The 17321-nt window shown below is 46.7% G+C and overlaps 2 protein-coding genes across 2 annotated transcripts in view; both read left to right on the forward strand.

Moving 5' to 3' along the window:
* Positions 1 to 473: 473 nt before the first annotated feature.
* On the forward strand, positions 474 to 8884 carry KCTD14 (potassium channel tetramerization domain containing 14). The gene is made up of 2 exons (XM_032639559.1): positions 474 to 880; positions 5581 to 8884. Exons 1-2 carry the CDS (start codon positions 809 to 811, stop codon positions 6244 to 6246), a joined length of 738 nt encoding a protein of 245 aa, XP_032495450.1. The 5' UTR covers positions 474 to 808; the 3' UTR covers positions 6247 to 8884.
* A 6357-nt stretch (positions 8885 to 15241) lies between these two features.
* The window catches only part of INTS4 (integrator complex subunit 4), a 106762-nt gene continuing 104682 nt past the window's right edge, over positions 15242 to 17321 (forward strand). Inside the window, exon 1 of the mRNA XM_032639557.1 lies at positions 15242 to 15501. Within this exon, the coding sequence (XP_032495448.1) occupies positions 15448 to 15501 (54 nt within the window). The 5' untranslated portion in view covers positions 15242 to 15447. The remainder of the gene's footprint in view (positions 15502 to 17321) is intronic.

Raw genomic sequence — 17321 nt, forward strand, 5'->3', positions numbered from 1 at the left:
TAACCAGAAGTAGATTTGCTGAATCATATAATAGTTCTACTTGTAGGTTTTTTTGTTTTTTTTTTTTGAGGAACTGCCATGATTAGACTGGGGTTATGGGTTTTGGGGAGGAAGATCACAGAGGAAAAGTGCCATTTTCATCACATCATATCAAGGATACATACTATCATCATGATTTATGACTTCTGATGTTGATCTTGATCACCTGGCTGAATTTGTGTTTGTCATTTTCCCCACTGTACGGTTACTCTTCTTCCCCTCCTCTTTCCATACTGTCCTCTTCGGAAGGTCATTATGCAGGCCCATACTACAGAAGAGTAATGCCCCCCTTCATAAGGATTATGTTTTAACAAGCAAAATAACTCACACAACAGGTAGCTAGCTCTTCTCATCACTGGTCATGCTCTGCACTTTCGGCAGCTGATCTGAGGTGAACTGGCCGCCCTATCTCATGGAAGCTCACTCTTCTTACCTGTAAAATTGGTGTAGCTCATCCTTTACCCCTAGGACTGTAGTGAGTGGAGACAGTCTCAAGGTCGTCAATGTCAGTTCCCTCTGCCTCCCCCATTTGGCTGTCCCGCAACACCAGGCAACAGAGGGACAGCAACTAGCCTAAGGTTTCACCGCAAGGCCGCCAACTCCAGCCCAATCAGGGTTCTAACCACACCCTGGGTACGAATTCCCCCCCCCCCCCCGGGGCGGGAGCGAGGAGCACTTCCGCCAGCCACAAGTACCGCGCACGTGGCGGGCTGTGCGGGACCGGCGAGCGGCAGCCTGGCTGCGCAGCGCCAGCGCCTGCGGGGCCGGGATGATGAGCCTGACCTCGGCGCCCGATTCCCGGCCGTTGCGCCGGGCCGTGACCCCCGCGGGCCGGCGGACGGTGAGTGCGAAGCCCGCGGTGGACGAGAAGACCCTGCCGGCTCCGGCCCCGCGCCTCTCCCTTCTTTCACTCCTTCCAGGGCCACCCGTCCTTCCCTCCCCGCGGGTCTGAATTCCCCTGCTTCCGGCGCGCCCGTCTCGGCCTGCTGCTGGGCGCTCTGTTTTCACCTGGTCAGTTCCTAACGCTTTGATCTCTCCTTCCGCGCCACAGCCTCGGTTCCGGTTCCGGCTCAGTCCAGCCTCTCCTCTATGCCCTCTTTCCTGCTTGGCTGCCTTTGTCTCCTCCTTCTCTTTGCCTCTCGTCTCTCAGTCCCCTGGCTTGCCCCAGTCCACTGCTCTTCCTCTGCCCTTCCCCTCCTGCCGGTGGGAGTAGACCCAACTGAGGGCTGGCCAGAGTATCATTCATTCCCTCACCCATCCTCTCTAGCCTGTCCCTGACCTCTGGCTGGGTCCTGAGTCCTCCTGCTTGCCCGTTCCCTCCCAGGGCTAGGGTGAGGGGCCCGGGGCGTGGGGGGAGGATCAAGAAAAAGCCCAGAGCCCTCAAGGATCAGAACATTTAACCTCTCCCCGGCTACGTGCCATCCTGAAGACTTGTAGGAAGGGAAAGCAGATCCAGCAGTGGGGCGACTGTGGCTCTTTTCAATAGGATGACGATAACCTCATTGTTCCTGGCTAGTGACAATGTCACCTGCTCAGAGGCAGGGGCCGCTCAAGGTACCCAATAAATGTCTGAATTAATTACCGGGCAAAGGAGGAAGCCAGCACCGTGCATGATGCCAAGTAGGGCAAGATTGGCCTTTATCAGAATACCAGGTGCTCCTGTAAGTCAGTGCTGAGGGTAAGTGCAGTTCAATTCAGCAGACACTTATGGAGCATCCTGGTGTGCTGAGCACTGTAGTAGGTACTGGTAACATAAAGATGAAACTGGGATAGTTCTCCCTTAGGAACCTCCCAGTCTAGTGTGGGATACAGATGAAGGAACAGAATTACAAGAGCCGTAACTACCATGACAAGGGGAAGTACGTGGCCCTCTGAAATCACAAGGAGACAACCTATCCAGAAAATTCCCAGAGGAATTACCTTGAAGGATGAGTGGGCTGACTGAAGGGACTGGGAGTGTTAAATGAGTGAAGTCCTGGGGGCAGTGGGGCCCAGCCTGCTCTGAATGGGTTGGGGTTGGGAATCAGTAGTTGGCTCTGGTAGTTGATTGCCGGGGTTGCAAAGGACCTTGTAAACCTTGTTAAGGAGTCTCGAGTTAACCTGTAAAGAAATGTGGGATCACTGAAGTGTTTGATGCAGGTGGTGACCAGATTGGATTTCTGCTTCAGAGAAACTGGTTTGGTTTCAGAATAGAGACTGGATTGGGGGGAGGATATTCGAGGGAGCTGGGAGCCATGGAACTGACCACACATTTAGAATGGCCAGGACTTGGTGACTGATTACCTGTGTGGGGGGAGGTTGAGGACAGGAGCAGAGTGCAAGATTAGAGTTTACGTTTCTGGCTCAGACGACGGAGATAGGGTACAGTGGGAAAAGGTCAAAGTTGTGGTGTGGGGAGAGATCTTGGGCTTGGGAGACATATGAATGGGGGTGTCCCTCCACTGACTAGACTAAGTGTGACCTAAGGAAATGTATGAATGTTTGGTGGGATGAGAGCTGGGCCTGATTCATCCCTGTGTCCTCGTGGCCAGCAGTAGCCTGGTACCCAGCAGAGGCTCCTAAAGACCACATTTCCCCGGCCTGTGCACACGGGGCCTGGGTCAGGCTTGCCCACCCAGGAATGCTTCAGCAGGGTGACTGGTAGAACAGGTGGGGAAGAGGGGCCATGAGGAAGGGCAGGTGGTCTGGAAGAGGGATGGAAAAGAAGTCTTTATCTGCTCGAAACACACACAGTAGTATTTATGGATGAGGTAGGAGGTCTGGGATTTCCAAAGAGATTTGGAGTTTTTAGAAAACATGGAGGGAAAAGGGACATAATTAGGAAGCTTGGGAACCGGGCCCAGGTCTTGGCTGATAAAGAAATGGGGCTGCGAATATCAGGGCAGGGGACTATTTTGTGTAGTATCTGGAAATGAGCTTCAGAAACAACATTTGAAGTGATTGGATTCATTAAACTTTCAAAGCTGGACAGTCTTAGAGTTCTCTTCATCGATTTTGCCTCACTATTTGATAGATGACTAAACTTAGGCCCAGAGAAGGAAGTGCGATGCCCTAGGAACATAGCTAATTACTGACAGCGGCGCGACTGGATGTTGGGAGGGTGGGGGTAGGGCATCCACACTGTCCTGAAGTCAGACTGATACGGATTTGATCCCAGCTCCAACTTCCTCACCTCCTAGCTGTGTGACCCCTCTTTCTGAGCTTTCCTCGCCTGTAATGTGGGGACGTTAAGAGCTCTCAGTGGTACAGGAGTGGTGAGAGTCCATCATTGATCCATTCAGGGGTTAAAGTCTGCAAATTCACATTTAACTGCCTGCTTTACAGAGCCACCTTAGGGTTAACCAAACAGCCTTGCCAAGGAGCCTTGAGGTTTATGGGAGAAAGAGGGTGTCACAGGTTCTGGGCTTATTTTTCTCAGGGCTGTATTGTTTGGCTGCTGTCAGACTGCAACCTCTTTTCTCCCTTCTCCATTCCAGCTAGCAGAACTGTCCCTTGGTAGGAGCTGTTGCCATGGCAACTCAGTTCTCCCCAGCAGTTTGGCTGCCTTGAGTTCTCTTAATTCCAGCGCTTTAATCTTAGAGGTAGAGCCCACAGACAAGTTGAAAAGGAAGTCACACCTAAATCTGACTGAAGGACATTCCTGAGTTCTGTCCCTATCCCTGGCCCTGTAATGACCTGTAGTGGAGTCTCCAGTTTGGAAATCCAGCCTTCCCCCTAATACTGTACATCTCTTCCACAGCAGCAGCCATCACATCCCCTAGGAAACCTTCCCTGACAACCTCCAACACACATCTACAAAAAGAGCCAATCCCTTCTACCTTTGAGTCTTCCCCATCAGCACCTACATATTTAAGCCATCTGTTTCCCTTTCTCCCCTATGAGCTCCTCAAGGGCAGGGACCTTGTCCTGTCCACCTGCTTCAGAGGAGGCTTGGGTGGAATAGGTCCTCTCTACATTCTGTGGGATGAATAGGGATTGAAGAGTGGAGGCGTTTGAAGGTTGAAAATCAATTTATGTAATGACTAAGTGGTAAATCAGACCTGAGTTCAAATCCTGACATTATCGCTTAGTAGCTGGTTGGTCTTAAGCAACTTGAACTTCACCTCCTTAAGCCTTAGTTTCTTCATCTGGAAAATGGGGATTTAATACATTCATCATAGGATTACTGTGAGGGTTGAGTTGCAGAGTGTATGTAAAGCACTTTGCACAGTTACTAGACTGTGAGGGGAGGTTCTGTGTCCTGCTTGTTCCTCACTGTGTCCCAGCTACCTGGCACAAAATAGGCACATACGTGTTTTATTGAATGAGTGAGTGAATTTTAAAAGATGGAAGTTGTTCAGGAAGCTGGGTTTGTAAGGATAACAACCGGTGTATCACCTCATGTGTAATAATTGCTATAGAGTATTATGGTATTTTTGTTAGGTCTGTGTGGCAGCATTCCCCAGATGCAGCCCGATCCTCAGTCTCTTTCCAGGTCCCTCTCTGCATTCGCCTGTGGGCATCTCCAGGCAGGTATCACATGGGTCTCACCCACGTCCTTAGTGCTCAGCCCAAGGTCTGATCTAGAGAAGAGGCCTCTAAAAATCCTGATGAACAGCTAAATCTAACTTACATTTGCATCATACTTTACCATTTACGGGGCAGTTTTATGCCTGTTGTATTTGGTGTTACCAACCTTGTCACCACCAAGGATATTCTTGTTATTTAATCCCATGGGCCTATATTTTGAAAAAATACCCATCAGACAAATTACATTTGTTAATCAGTCATGCCAACTGCTAATCAGAACTTCTGCTCTATATGAAATAAGAATTTTTATCCCCACTTCCAGCACGGATGTGGACATGCAGTAAGTACCAAAGAAATGATTCCTGAATGAATACATGTGTGATTTCTTTAGCCTTTCTGAAAGGTTGAAAATGTTTTGCACCCCCCAACCTCCCCCCACCCACTTTTTTTTTTTTTTTTTTTTACTGTATCTTATATCTAAACATCCCTGTCAGGAACTCTTGACTTCACAATAGCTCCATATCCTCATTATATTTTATTTATTTATTTTTTGGCCGTGCCACATGGCATGTGGGATCTTAGTTCCCCAACCAGGGATTGAACCGGTGTCCCCTGTGGTGGAAGCGCAGAGTCCTAACCACTGGACCGCCAGGGAAGTCCCCATATCCTCACTTTATAAACAAGGAAACTGAGGCCTAGGGAGGGAAAAAGCCTTGCCACAGGCCACACGCTTTAGAGGTATTGTCCGTGTGACTTGCTTCCACTAATATTCTGTGACCTAAATGGGAAAATGCAAATGCTTGAATGGGTATTCTTATATGAAACTAAAATATTTTTCTTCCTTAAAATGCCTACTCTCTGTAGCTGTACAGCATAAATATAACCCCCTTCAGTAAGATGGACATTCCAGTAAGCTGAAGCCAATCATTATGGCTCCCCTAAATTCTGTAGGATACTGTTCTTTGGATGAGAATAAATCATGAGCTCCCTGGCGATGGCGCTGTGGGTTCACTCTGCCTCTTGTGCCCCCAGGAATCTCCTGTAGTGGAGCTGAACGTTGGGGGTGAGTTCTATACCACCACCTTGGGCACCCTGAGAAAACTCCCAGACTCAAAGCTGGCGGAGATGTTCTCCAGCTCCGCCAAGGCCTGCCTGGATGCGGAGGGACGCTTCTTCATCGATCGCTGCGGCACCTATTTTGGACCCATCCTGGAATATCTGCGCAGTGGGCAGCTGCCCACACAGCACATCCCCGAGGTGTACCGTGAGGCTCAGTTCTACGAAATCAAGCCTTTAATCAAACTCTTGGAGGACATGCCACAGATCTTTGGTGAGCAGGTAGCTCGGAAGCAGTTTTTGCTGCAGGTGCCAGGCTACAGTGAGAACCTGGAGCTTATGGTGCGCCTGGCGCGTGCTGAGGCCGTGGCAGCGCGCTGCTCTAGAGTTCTGGTGTGCCTGGTACAAAACGAAAAGGATGATGCAAACTGCGCGGACGCCCTGCGCTCCCTGGAGGCGGACAAGAGGTCAGTGGTCAAATTCGGGCCTTGGAAGGCAGCCCTGGATATCAGGGACCTCCTGGACTGCATGAACATGGACATTAAGGCCCAAGGGTACCAGGTACACTATTCACACAACAGTCCATTACTACCAGCCAAGGTCTCCGACTACTTCTATACCTTCAGCTTCAGCTGGTGGTGATCCCCAGGGGTGGGGGCTGTTTGTTACGAGCTCTGGTGGGACTTACGAAATTAAAGGTTGCCTTCCAAAGCCATCTTCCTTTAATTTTAAAAACAAACAGACATCAAAAACTTCCAGGGTGGTCTACTTGAGTCTTGCCCCCAAATATGTGTTTCCCCTTTGAGGACTTCCCACTCATTGCAACTGACTCCACTGTACTTGCCTAGAGAGGTGCAGCTGTTTCCTCTTTAAAGCCTCATGTACCTGCCAGACCCTTCCCTTGAAGTCCAATAGCAAGGCAGAGGTGAACTGGAATGTTTCAACAATGCTTTGGCTGGAGATGCGGGATGACAACAGGAAAATAATAGGATGTCGTGATTCTAGACAGACCTAAAAATGTAATCTACCCAGCCTCAGCTTGTGGTCCAATCTTCTAGCCCTGGTGTGTGCCTTCATGAGGAAGATGCCAAGTTAGTATACCTGGAGTAGACGGTGCTCAGATCTCCTTTCCCGGATGCTGTGGGTATTGGCTGCTAAAGCCTCACAGCTGTCCTCTTATCTAGAGCAGTAGTTCTTAAAGTGTGGTCCCTAGACCGGCAGTATCCCCAATACCTGGGAACTTGTTAGAAATACAAATTCTCTAGTCCCTACCTCAGACCAACTGAATCAGAAACAGGGAGTTGGCCCAGCAGTCTGTTTTAAGAAGTCCTCCAGGTAATTCTGATGCACTTTAATTTTGAGATCTGATCAAGAACAGAATTGCTATCTCGCTTGTGTGGAGGTACAGCAGACTGATCCCTCACCTCAAGGAGGTGCAGTTCCTATTCTAGAGCTCCTCGTGGGATCAGGCTGAAGTCAGTCTTCACCGAACACCACATTCTTGCTTAGTGGTCTTCCTCTGCTTTACCCGGCTTCCCTCCCTCCCCCTCACCTGAGAACACATCCTCAATAAACCACTTAAACAAGAGACTCTCTCAGGTTCTGCTTCTCAACCAAACACATTAAGTAACTCTAAAGAGGACACATTCATCTTTCTCCAAGTTCAGGTCTGGGATAGATGGCCCCCGTTCCCCACCTAGTAGGATTACCAGCCATCCTGGGTTCCCTGGGACTGAAGGTCAGGTTTAACTGTGAAGCTTTAAGAAATTAACACTGAATCAGAGAATTTCAAATTTAAACATAAAATCGCTCAGAACATAGTTATTTTCAGTGAGCGTTTTAATTCAGTAACTGCATCTGCTTGTATATTTTTTTTCTTATTTTCAAAGCTTGTTCTATATTTTCTTTTTCTTTTTCTTTTTTTGGTATTTAATATGGTTGACAATTTAAAGTGGAAAAATCCTGAATATCTATTTGAACTTAACATCATGAGTTAATTCAACGTTACTCATCAAGAGCCTGAAAAAAGTTCATACCCTTTGATCAGTAATTACACTTCTGAGATTTGATTCCAAGGAGATACCCTGCTCCATAAGATCTAAATAGGATTGCTTAAAATCTCAGTTTCATGAATTATGGAAAGATCAATGTCCTCCCCAAGATTTCTGCACATTCCCAGAGGGCTTGTCTTCTTATGGTCAGCTCTGGTTCTGTTTCTGCTAGATTCATTCAGCATAGGGATCAACTGGATGTCTTAAGCCTGTTGTGCTGTTCTACGCAATGCTTACCCAGAGTTAACACTCAGATCTTTTTCTTAATTTTTACAAATGCCACTCCCATCAGCTATTTGTGCACATAGCAGACTGTGGCAAATACAGGCAAGTAAGGGGAGTTTACCACACAGAAATGCCAACAACTTCAAACTGAATATTGGGCATATTTCTTCTTAAGGGTGCCTTAGTCACCCCCATCACTAGTGGCTTTTCACTAGTAGATTGTATTTGTGTCCTATTCTTTCTTCCCTCTCTATTCCTGCCATGCTTCTCTGTAGGTGGGAGTAATCTTCCCCACCCCACTGAGTTCGTGCTTGGCCTCATGACTTAATCTGGCCAATGGTATACATGTGGAACTGACAGTTGTGCCAGTTCCAAAATGAGGCTTTCGAGGCATGCCAAATTTCCACCAGCCCCCTTGTGTTCTTGTCATTTGCCAAAAGACCATGTTCCAGTTTAGCTACCTCTTTTACTGCTCTGGCTCTAGCCTGCATCCCTTTGGATATGACTCTCTTCCTTAGCAATTTACCAAACTATTTTATTAAACGAAGGCAATTCCAATGCCCCGGCCCCCCACTCCCAATCCATAATACAATTAAGATAACATACTATTTTTATCCTACTTAATTTACAATAGCAAAACAATTGGAAATAAGCCAACTTAGTTACATCTATATAATGCAATGTTATATAGCAAAATTTACAGATGGCTTAAAATTATTGGGGAGGAGATTAATTTAATTCAGTACAATTTAATTAAATCTTTGCTCTAAAAAGGATTTAAGGTGGTGAGGCTTACAGGGCTATGAAAAAAAGAAATATCATAAAAGACATAAATTAGAAATACATAAATTAAATTGACACGCTTGGTTGCCTTCCCAATAATACCATCTCCTCCCTTCCTCTGAAATAGCAAAATAAGTAAAGCACATTAGTAATGTTCAAAATACCATCTCTGAACACCCTGATTAAAAAATGGGCAGAAGACCTGAATAGATATTTTTCCAAAGAAGATGAACAGATGGCCAACAGGCACATGAAAAGATACTCAACATCACTAATTATTAGAGAATTGCAAGTCAAAACCACAATGAGATATCATCTCACACCTGTCAGAATGGCTGTCATCAAAAAGGCCACAAATAACAAGTGTTGGCAAGGATGTGGAGAAAAGGGAACCCTCATACACTGTTGGTGGGAATATAAATTGGTACAGCCACTATGGAAAACGATATGAAGGTTCCTTAAAAAACTAAAAATAGAACTATCATATGACCCAGCAGTTCTACTCCTGGGTATATATCTGAAGAAAACAAAAGATACATACATCCCAATATTCATAGCAGCATTATTTACAACAGCCAAGATATAGAAGCAAACTACGTGTCCAACAGATGAATCGATACAGAAGATATTGGGGCTTCCCTGGTGGCGCAGTGGTTGGGAGTCCGCCTGCCGATGCAGGGGGCACGGGTTCGTGCCCCGGTCTGGGAGGATCCCGCGTGCCGCGGAGCGGCTGGGCCCGTGAGCCATGGCCGCTGAGCCTGCGCGTCCGGAGCCTGTCCTCCGCAGCGGGAGGGGCCGCAGCAGTGAGAGGCCCGCGTAACGCATAAAAAAAAAAAAAAAAAAAAAAAAAAAAAAAAAAAAAAAAAGAAGATATGTGTGTATATATACAATGGAATACTACTTAGACATAAAAAACCGAAATTCTGCCATTTGCAACAATGTGGATGGACTTAGAGGGTGTTATGCTTAGTGAAATCAGTCAGACAGAGAAACACAAATACTCTCTGTTATCACTTATATGTGGAATCTAAAAACTAGCACAAACAAATGTATATAACAAAGCAGAAACAGATTCACAGATATAAAGAACAAGCTAGTGATTATGAGTGGGGACAAGAAGGGGGAGGGGCAAGATAGAGGTATGGGAAGGACTTCCCTGGTGGTCCAGTGGTTAAGACTCCTTGCTTCCACTGCAGGGGGTGTGGGTTTGGTCCCTGGTTGGAGGAACTAAGATCCCTCATGCTGTGCAGTGTGGCCAAAGGGTAAAAAAAAAAAAAAGGGGTATAGGATTAAGAGATAAAATCTATTATGTATAAAATAAATAAACAACATGGATATATTGTACAACACAGGGAAATATAGCCATTATTTTGTAATAACTTTAAATGGAGTATAATCTATAAAAATATTGAATCACTATGCTGTACACCTGAAACTCATATAAAATTGTAAATCAACTATACCTCAATAAAAAAAAAACACCACCTCTATTCATTTGTAGGGGTATATGTGGCTTTTCAGATCTGTTGGGATTAACTAAAGAAAATTATAGAGTCAGAGAAGAAAAACTTAAAACTGAATGCTAAATATAACTGTCACTATAATCCAAAGGAAAAACACACAGTAAAACCTTTGAGGTTGCCCTCATGGAGACACCCTACATCATGGCACTGTGCCAGGTTTTCAGGTCTCATTGTTTTCTTAGAGCACCTCTTTTTTTTTTCCTTCTACTTATTTTCCTTGTCTTCCCTGCCCCCCCTTTCCATTCATTATTTTCCCTTTTCTGCTGTGCTCAGTGTCCTGGAAGACTGATCTCTAGGTACTGCATGTCCAGGCCCCTTCCTGGTTGGCCAAAGCCTTGGAAAGTATGAGAGTGGAAGATTGGGGACAAGAAGGCCTGGGATGTTGGTATGTAGATGAATGTCTTGGAATGGTGAAAATATTTGTGTTTCCTATGAATGCCCACCAGAGGGCACCCATTCTAGAAGAGGCTTTCAAAAAATAAATGGACAAAATGATCCAAACTCTGCATTCCTGTGACTTCCTTGGTGGTTCAGTGTGTAAGACTCCGTGCTCCCAATGCGGGGGGTACCCCGGATCGATCCCTGGTCGGGGAACTAGATCCCGCATGCGTGCTGCAACTAAGAAGTCCACATACCGCAACTAAAAAAAGATCCTGCATGCCACAACTAAGACCCGGCGCAACCTAAATAAATAAATATAAAAACAAACAAACAAACAAAAAAACCTGTGTGTGCCAGTCAGCCTCTTTCCCCAGAGCTCAACGGAGTCATGAGAAAGGTGGCCATGATGGTAGGGATGGAGTCTGTGCGTGGGCTCTGTGGTATAGTTCCTCTTGCCAAAGCTGATCTGGTCAATGATGAATGTCCAACAGCAGAGACCAACACTGAGTCCCTGATATGGTATTATTCCCACCGGGGGACTAGATACTTCTTGGTGGTAGGCAGATAATCCTGCAAATCAGTTAGCTGTATTGCACTGCAACAGACTGTTGGGAGAAATGCTGGCATTTCTAAGCAAATGGCATTGACAGCTTTGAGGATGTTTGCAAAGCTGCCTAGGGTTAGGATGCAGATTTATTTCATTACAGGGTAATAAAGCTAGTTTCACCCTCCAATCCTGGAGACATTTCAGGGTGATAAAAATGTTTCCCACTGGGTTGGCAGGAAAATTTGTTTCCTGACCGGTATAATAAAGATAATGTTGGGGGGAAAAAAAAACTGATATTGTCTCTCTCCAGAGGGCAGGTTTGCTAGCATTCCTTCTTTAAGATTGAGCGTTTCCTAAGCTCAGTGTTCTTCATCTGTGTTACAGATCTACTGTGCATGGCATTCACCTGCATTGCTCCCATGGTGTTTAGAGGGCAAGGAGAACTAATACAAACATGAAATTCATGCTGCCTGCTATGCTGTGAATGATAAGCTGCCTAAATCTCTTTGGGCTTGTTTTCTCCTTACCAGCTGACTCTATGGAGGTTAGCAGCTTAGGAATTGTCTAACCACATGACAACCTCTTGACCCCAAACTTAATACCTTAAAACTATAACCATTAATCATTTCTCATAGCCTATAAATTGGGCAGTTCTTCTGGTCTTATTTTATCTCACTCATGCATCTGTAGTCAGATGGGGGATCAGCTGGGGTGAGGCTGGTCTGAAATAGCCTCAGCTGGGTCAACTTGGCTTTGTTCCATGTGGTCATTCACTCTCCAGTAGATTAGGTTGGACTTATTCTCATGGCAATGGTAGGTTTCCAAAATCAAACAAAAGACCTGAAGAACTGGTATGTGGGTGGACCTTGAGGCCTAGGTTCAAAACTAGCACACTGTAACTTATGCTGTACTCTACTGGCCAGGCACAAGGCCAGCCCAATTCAAAGAGTGGGGATACAGATTCCATCTCTTAATGGAAGCAGCTCTAGGGCTACACTTCAAAGGATTTACATACAGAGAGAGGAAAAATTGGGGCCATTTTTTACAAATCATGCTACCATATGCTTTATCCTTTCCATCAGGGAGGGAGTGGTGATTTAACCACATAGGAATAGATACATATCCCAGATTCAGATTTGACTTTCCTACTGCTATAGACAATGTTTGTGTCACCCCCCCACACCCCCACCTCCATTTCCAAATTCATATGTTGAAATCCTAATCCTCAATGTGATGGTATTAGGAGGTCAGGCCTTTGGGAGGTGATTAGGTCCTGAGGATGGAGCCCTCATGAATGGGGTTAGTGCCCTTATAAAACAGACCCCAGAGAGCCCCTTTGCCTCTTCAACCATGTGAGACACGGAGAGAAGACAGCTAACTATGAACCAGGAAGTGAGCTCTCACCAGACACTGAATCTGCCAGCACCTTGACCTTGGACTTCCCAGCCTCCAGAACTGTGAGTAATAAACTTCTGTTGTTTATAAGCCACTCAGTATATGGTATTCTGTTATAGTATCCTAATATCTCTATATATCCTATTGGTTCTGTTTTCCTGAAGAACCCTAATAATACCTAACTGCAATGTTTCCGCCAGCCCTAGCATTCATGTATACCTTATTCATTTTCATGGTATCTCACACATTGTTTCTGACTAAGGAGCTTATTTTATGATGAAAAAAGTATAGCAAAGAAACTTCTTGGTCTTGCCAGTTACCCCATTTACTCAGATGTAGCTATAATAAAAAAATAGGGCTTCCCTGGTGGCGCAGTGGTTGAGAGTCCGCCTGCTGATGCGGGCAGCAGGGCCCAGCAGTACGCAGGCCTCTCACTGTTGTGGCCTCTCCCATTGTGGAGCACAGGCTCCGGACGTGCAGGCTCAGCGGCCATAGCTCACAGGCCTAGCCGCTCCGCGGCATGTGGGATCTTCTCAGACCGGGGCACGAACCCGTGTCCCCTGCATCGGCAGGTGGACCCTCAGCCACTGCGCCACCAGGGAAGCCCCGTGAACCATACTTTACTGTGCAAAATGTTTCTGCATTATTTCATTCCACTGTTACTACATCTTTGTCAGGCTAGGTGTTAGTGCAATTGTAGTTGAGGCTACTTGTTCATTAAGTGCTAGTCGTAGTGAAATAGGAGGGAAGGGGGCAGGGTGCAACCTTTAAAAGAATGACATGGCCAGGAGTTCCCTGGTGGCCTAGTGGTTAGGATTCTGGGCTTCAACTGCTGTGGCCTGGGTTCAATCCCTGGTCGGAGAACTAAGATCCTGCAAGCCGTGTGGTGCAGCCAAAAAACAAACAAACAAAAAGAATGACATAGCCATTGAGGATATGACATAAACTGGTTAGAATCAACTAGGTCCAAGATGGCAGAAGATTCACCATCCAGTAGAGCTTGAGCCTCATTATATGCTCATTGTAATACATTAGCATATGCCAAATGACACACCTACAGGCGCCTACAGTTCCAAGGCAGACCATAAAAGGCCAAAAAGTGGGCAGTGGCCCAATTCCTGGAAATCCCCATCCCTTCCCCAAAACAGTTGAATAATCCTCCCACTCACTAGCCTATGAAATTACTCAGCCCACAAAAACCATCTACCCCATATTTCAGGGCCTCTCATCTTCTGAGATGGCTCACACTCTGTGGAGTGTGTTTCTCCCACCATTGCTCTCACTTTTTGAGATGGACTGCATTCTGTCTATGGGATGTTGTACCTCTCTAAATCCACGTCTTCTGTATCGCATTGCCTCTCGCTGAATTCCTTCTGGGCTGAGACATAAAGAACCTGAGCTTCAGTAAGTCCTGACACCAGGTGAGCAATTTTAATTAAAAGACAGTGGGTTTGAGTCCCAGTCAGAGTTTTGGCTGAGTAAAAGTCCCAGCCCATGGGTTCAAATCCAAGTGTGAGTTTTGGCTGGGTTCAATCCCATCTGAGTTGTGCAGTCTGAAGCTTTGTTGCTTAACCCTTGGCCTCAGAATTCTTTCCACTCTCCCCTAGCCGTCAGAGGATGGCTTGAGTCCTTAAAGGATAGGTAGCTTTTGAACAACTGGAGTGAGAAAGCAGGGAGAAGTACCCTAGGCAGAGGTGGGGGTGGTGGCATCCAGCTTCCTGTAAGCAGGTAGGGTAGGGGGGCCCCAGAGAAAGAACCAGGCATGGTTTTCTTGACATAAGGGAAGCAATTTTTGGCCTAAGCCATTTTGTGACCTAAGCCTGACCACGTTTGTCCTTGAATAGGTCTCGGTAATTAATTAAGTGAAAGAATGCAGGAACAAAGGAAAAGCAGTCGAGAAACAAGTTTCTGGGACTTCCCCAGTGGTCCAGTGGTTAAGACTCAGAGCTTCCACTGCAGGGGGTGCAGGATCGATCCCTGGTTGGGGAACTAATATCCCGCATGCCATGAGCCATGGCAAAAAAAACACCAAGTTTCTCCCCAAGGCATATACATAACAATCTGATACATGTCTTTGGGTTCTACAGGAACTAAGGCTCCCCACCCAGGTGGAGGATGGAATGATGATGTCGACCCTCCTGACTTCAATCCACTAAAGCCTGGACTCTGTTGACCTCTGCCCCAATTCTACGATGAATTCTCCTCTGCTCAAGCCCCTTCATGAATATGTACGCTCCCTTAGCTTAACGCTTCCCCAATTTTCCTGTTTGGAGAGACAATGCATTGCGGAAGATTCTTTGTTTTCCTTACTTGCTGCAAGTAATATATCCTTCCTTATTCCTAACTTTGGCTTAGTCGTGTCTTTTGGGTTCACTAAGGTGAACCACTTTTCCAGTAATGGCTTGACCAAGCGGAGAGCGCAGGCAACATACAGATGGCAAATACTGTGAACAGCAATGGATGATGCGAACGTCAGTTTGACCTCCTTCCCTTATCTCCTGAGTCAAAATCCTTACACAGCTCCAGGTTTTGTCTCTAGCTCTGGAAAGCTCCACCTCTGCCCTTTACCCGATAGTACTTCCTCCCTCCCTGGGCTCAGTTCCCCCGCCAGTCTCTCCGTCACTCAGATCAACAGCAAGCTCCCCAAATCCCCCATTGGCTCCTTTAGCCTTTCCCACCCAGCTCCTCCCACCAGAAGCCCCGCCCTCTGCGCTACGCTCTCGCTCCGGCTTACCTTTCTCCGGCGCAGGTGGCGTAGGCGACCAAATCCAGCGGCACAGCGACAGGGCAGTCGAGCAGCCGGAAGCGGCCTCTCTTTTCCGGAACCCCACTGCCTTGTGGGACCGTGGCTGGTTCCTCCGGCCTGGGCAGGTTTTCCGGACTCCTCCGCTCCACCTCCCTCCTCGGGTACGGAAGCTGAGAGGGTGCGCGGACGGCCATGGCGGCGCACCTCAAGAAGCGGGTGTACGAGGAATTCACTAAGGTGGTTCAGGTAAGCTCTGGAAGGAAAGGTCCCGGGACCGGTCTGGGGTAGGGGAAGGTTCTCCACGCCCCAGGCACTTTGCCAGACCAGGCGCCGCAAAGCTGGGTTGAATGTCTACTGCTTTGCTAGGCAGCCTCTCTGAGGCTACACTTTAGTGGGCGTGTCGTTTGCCGCTGTTGTTGTCAGCATTAATACGTGCAGTCTGACACTAAAAAATTATTAGAAGAAACAGACAGCGCTTTACAATCTACGAAAATATCTTATTCGTTACTTCATTTTATTCGTATTACATTAGCATCCTCGTTTTACAGATGAGGACTTTGAGGCTTCTGGAGGAGCATGAGCCAGTTAGTGGCAAATTGCCTCCCAACTCCCGTTACAAAAAAAGCGCCCAGGGACAAGTTGGCTGTATGCAGAGCTCAAGGGATTGGAAGAGGAGCCTATAGAAATCCTCAAGACCCAGTCAGAGCAGGCGAGGGTCACAGGCTTCATAGGGGTGGAACTTTCCATTGGTGGAACAGTTCACCTAGGGAGGAGGGCAATACCTTCCTCCTTTAGAGTTGTTTAAGGACTGGTGGGCCAAACCCGTGTCAACAGTCAGTGATTCTCCTTGTATTTCCTCATATATATAGCTGAAGGAGAGGTTGATCCCACGTCATACCTTGTGTCGTGCTTCTCAGACTCTGTGTATCCAAATCACCTGGGGTCTTTTTAAAATGTAGATTCTACTCAGTAAGTAAATCGGGCCGGGGAGGTGAAGCAATAATCTGCACTTCTGAGAAGCCCTCAATTGATGCCAGTCAGTAGCATCCTTCCATCCACAGACTTGTGGAATAGCAAGCTTTAGACCATCCAGCAGGACACTGATCCTTAAACATTTCATTTATTCCTTCAACAAGAGTTTACTGAGTAAAAGAGTGGTTTCTACGTATTAGGTATGCTAAAAGGTGCTGAGCTACAAAGTCCAATACAAAGTAGGGTCCCTGTCCTTTAGGAACTCAGGCGAGTGGGAGATACGGAACGGCATATCTGTGATTGTAGTACAAAGAGGTAATTGCATCGACAAATCAAGTCTTCCTCTTTTTACAGCTACTTGTTTTTTTAAAATAAATTTATTTATTTATTTATTGTTGGCTGCGTTGGGTCTTGGTTGCTGCGCGCGGGCTTTTTCTAGTTGCGGCGAGTTGGGGCTACTCCGTTGCGGTGCGCGGGCTTCTCATTGCGGTGGCTTCTCTTGTTGCGAAGCACGGGCTCTAGGCGCGCGGGCTTCAGTAGTTGTGGCACACGGGCTCAGTAGTTGTGATTTGCAGGCTGTAGAGAGCAGGCTCAGTAGTTGTGGTGCACGGGCTTAGTTGCTCCGTGGCGTGTGGGATCCTCCTGGACCAGGGTTCGAACCCGTGTCCCCTGCATTGGCAGGCGGATTCTTAACCACTGCGCCACCAGGGAAGCCCCCCCACCCTTTTTTTTAACACCCTTTTTTTTAAGCCCCCCACCCTTTATTTCTTTTTGTAAAAACTCCCTAGCCAAACTTCCTAGCTCTTTGTGATTTAACAGTATTCCTTCTAGCTGTATCACTGCCTTTTTTGTTTTGTGGACACTTTGTGACGTATTCCCGTTGTGTGTAGGGAAGTTAGTTTGCTTCTTATTCTTGTTTTTTTCTGAAAATAACTTTGATATTTACCTTTACACTCTTTTGTTGCCCCTTTTTATGTGAAATTAGTTTTCCTCAACTTTTAAAATGAGTCAACATTCAGGAAAGCTTTCTGACTTCACAGAGCTCCCTCTTCTGTGGCTTGCTTTTTGGGATTTCCTGGCTCTGTTTCCTTTGC

Source organism: Phocoena sinus, chromosome 8, assembly GCF_008692025.1.
Source record: "Phocoena sinus isolate mPhoSin1 chromosome 8, mPhoSin1.pri, whole genome shotgun sequence".
NCBI classification, from domain to species: domain Eukaryota; kingdom Metazoa; phylum Chordata; class Mammalia; order Artiodactyla; family Phocoenidae; genus Phocoena; species Phocoena sinus.

Bases quoted from the DNA above. Each gene is read 5' to 3' on its own strand.
- KCTD14 (XM_032639559.1), top strand. From the start codon at position 809: ATGATGAGCCTGACCTCGGCGCCCGATTCCCGGCCGTTGCGCCGGGCC. The intron at 881-5,580 runs GTGAGTGCGAAG...TTGTGCCCCCAG, and splicing joins CCCCCGCGGGCCGGCGGACG to GAATCTCCTGTAGTGGAGCT.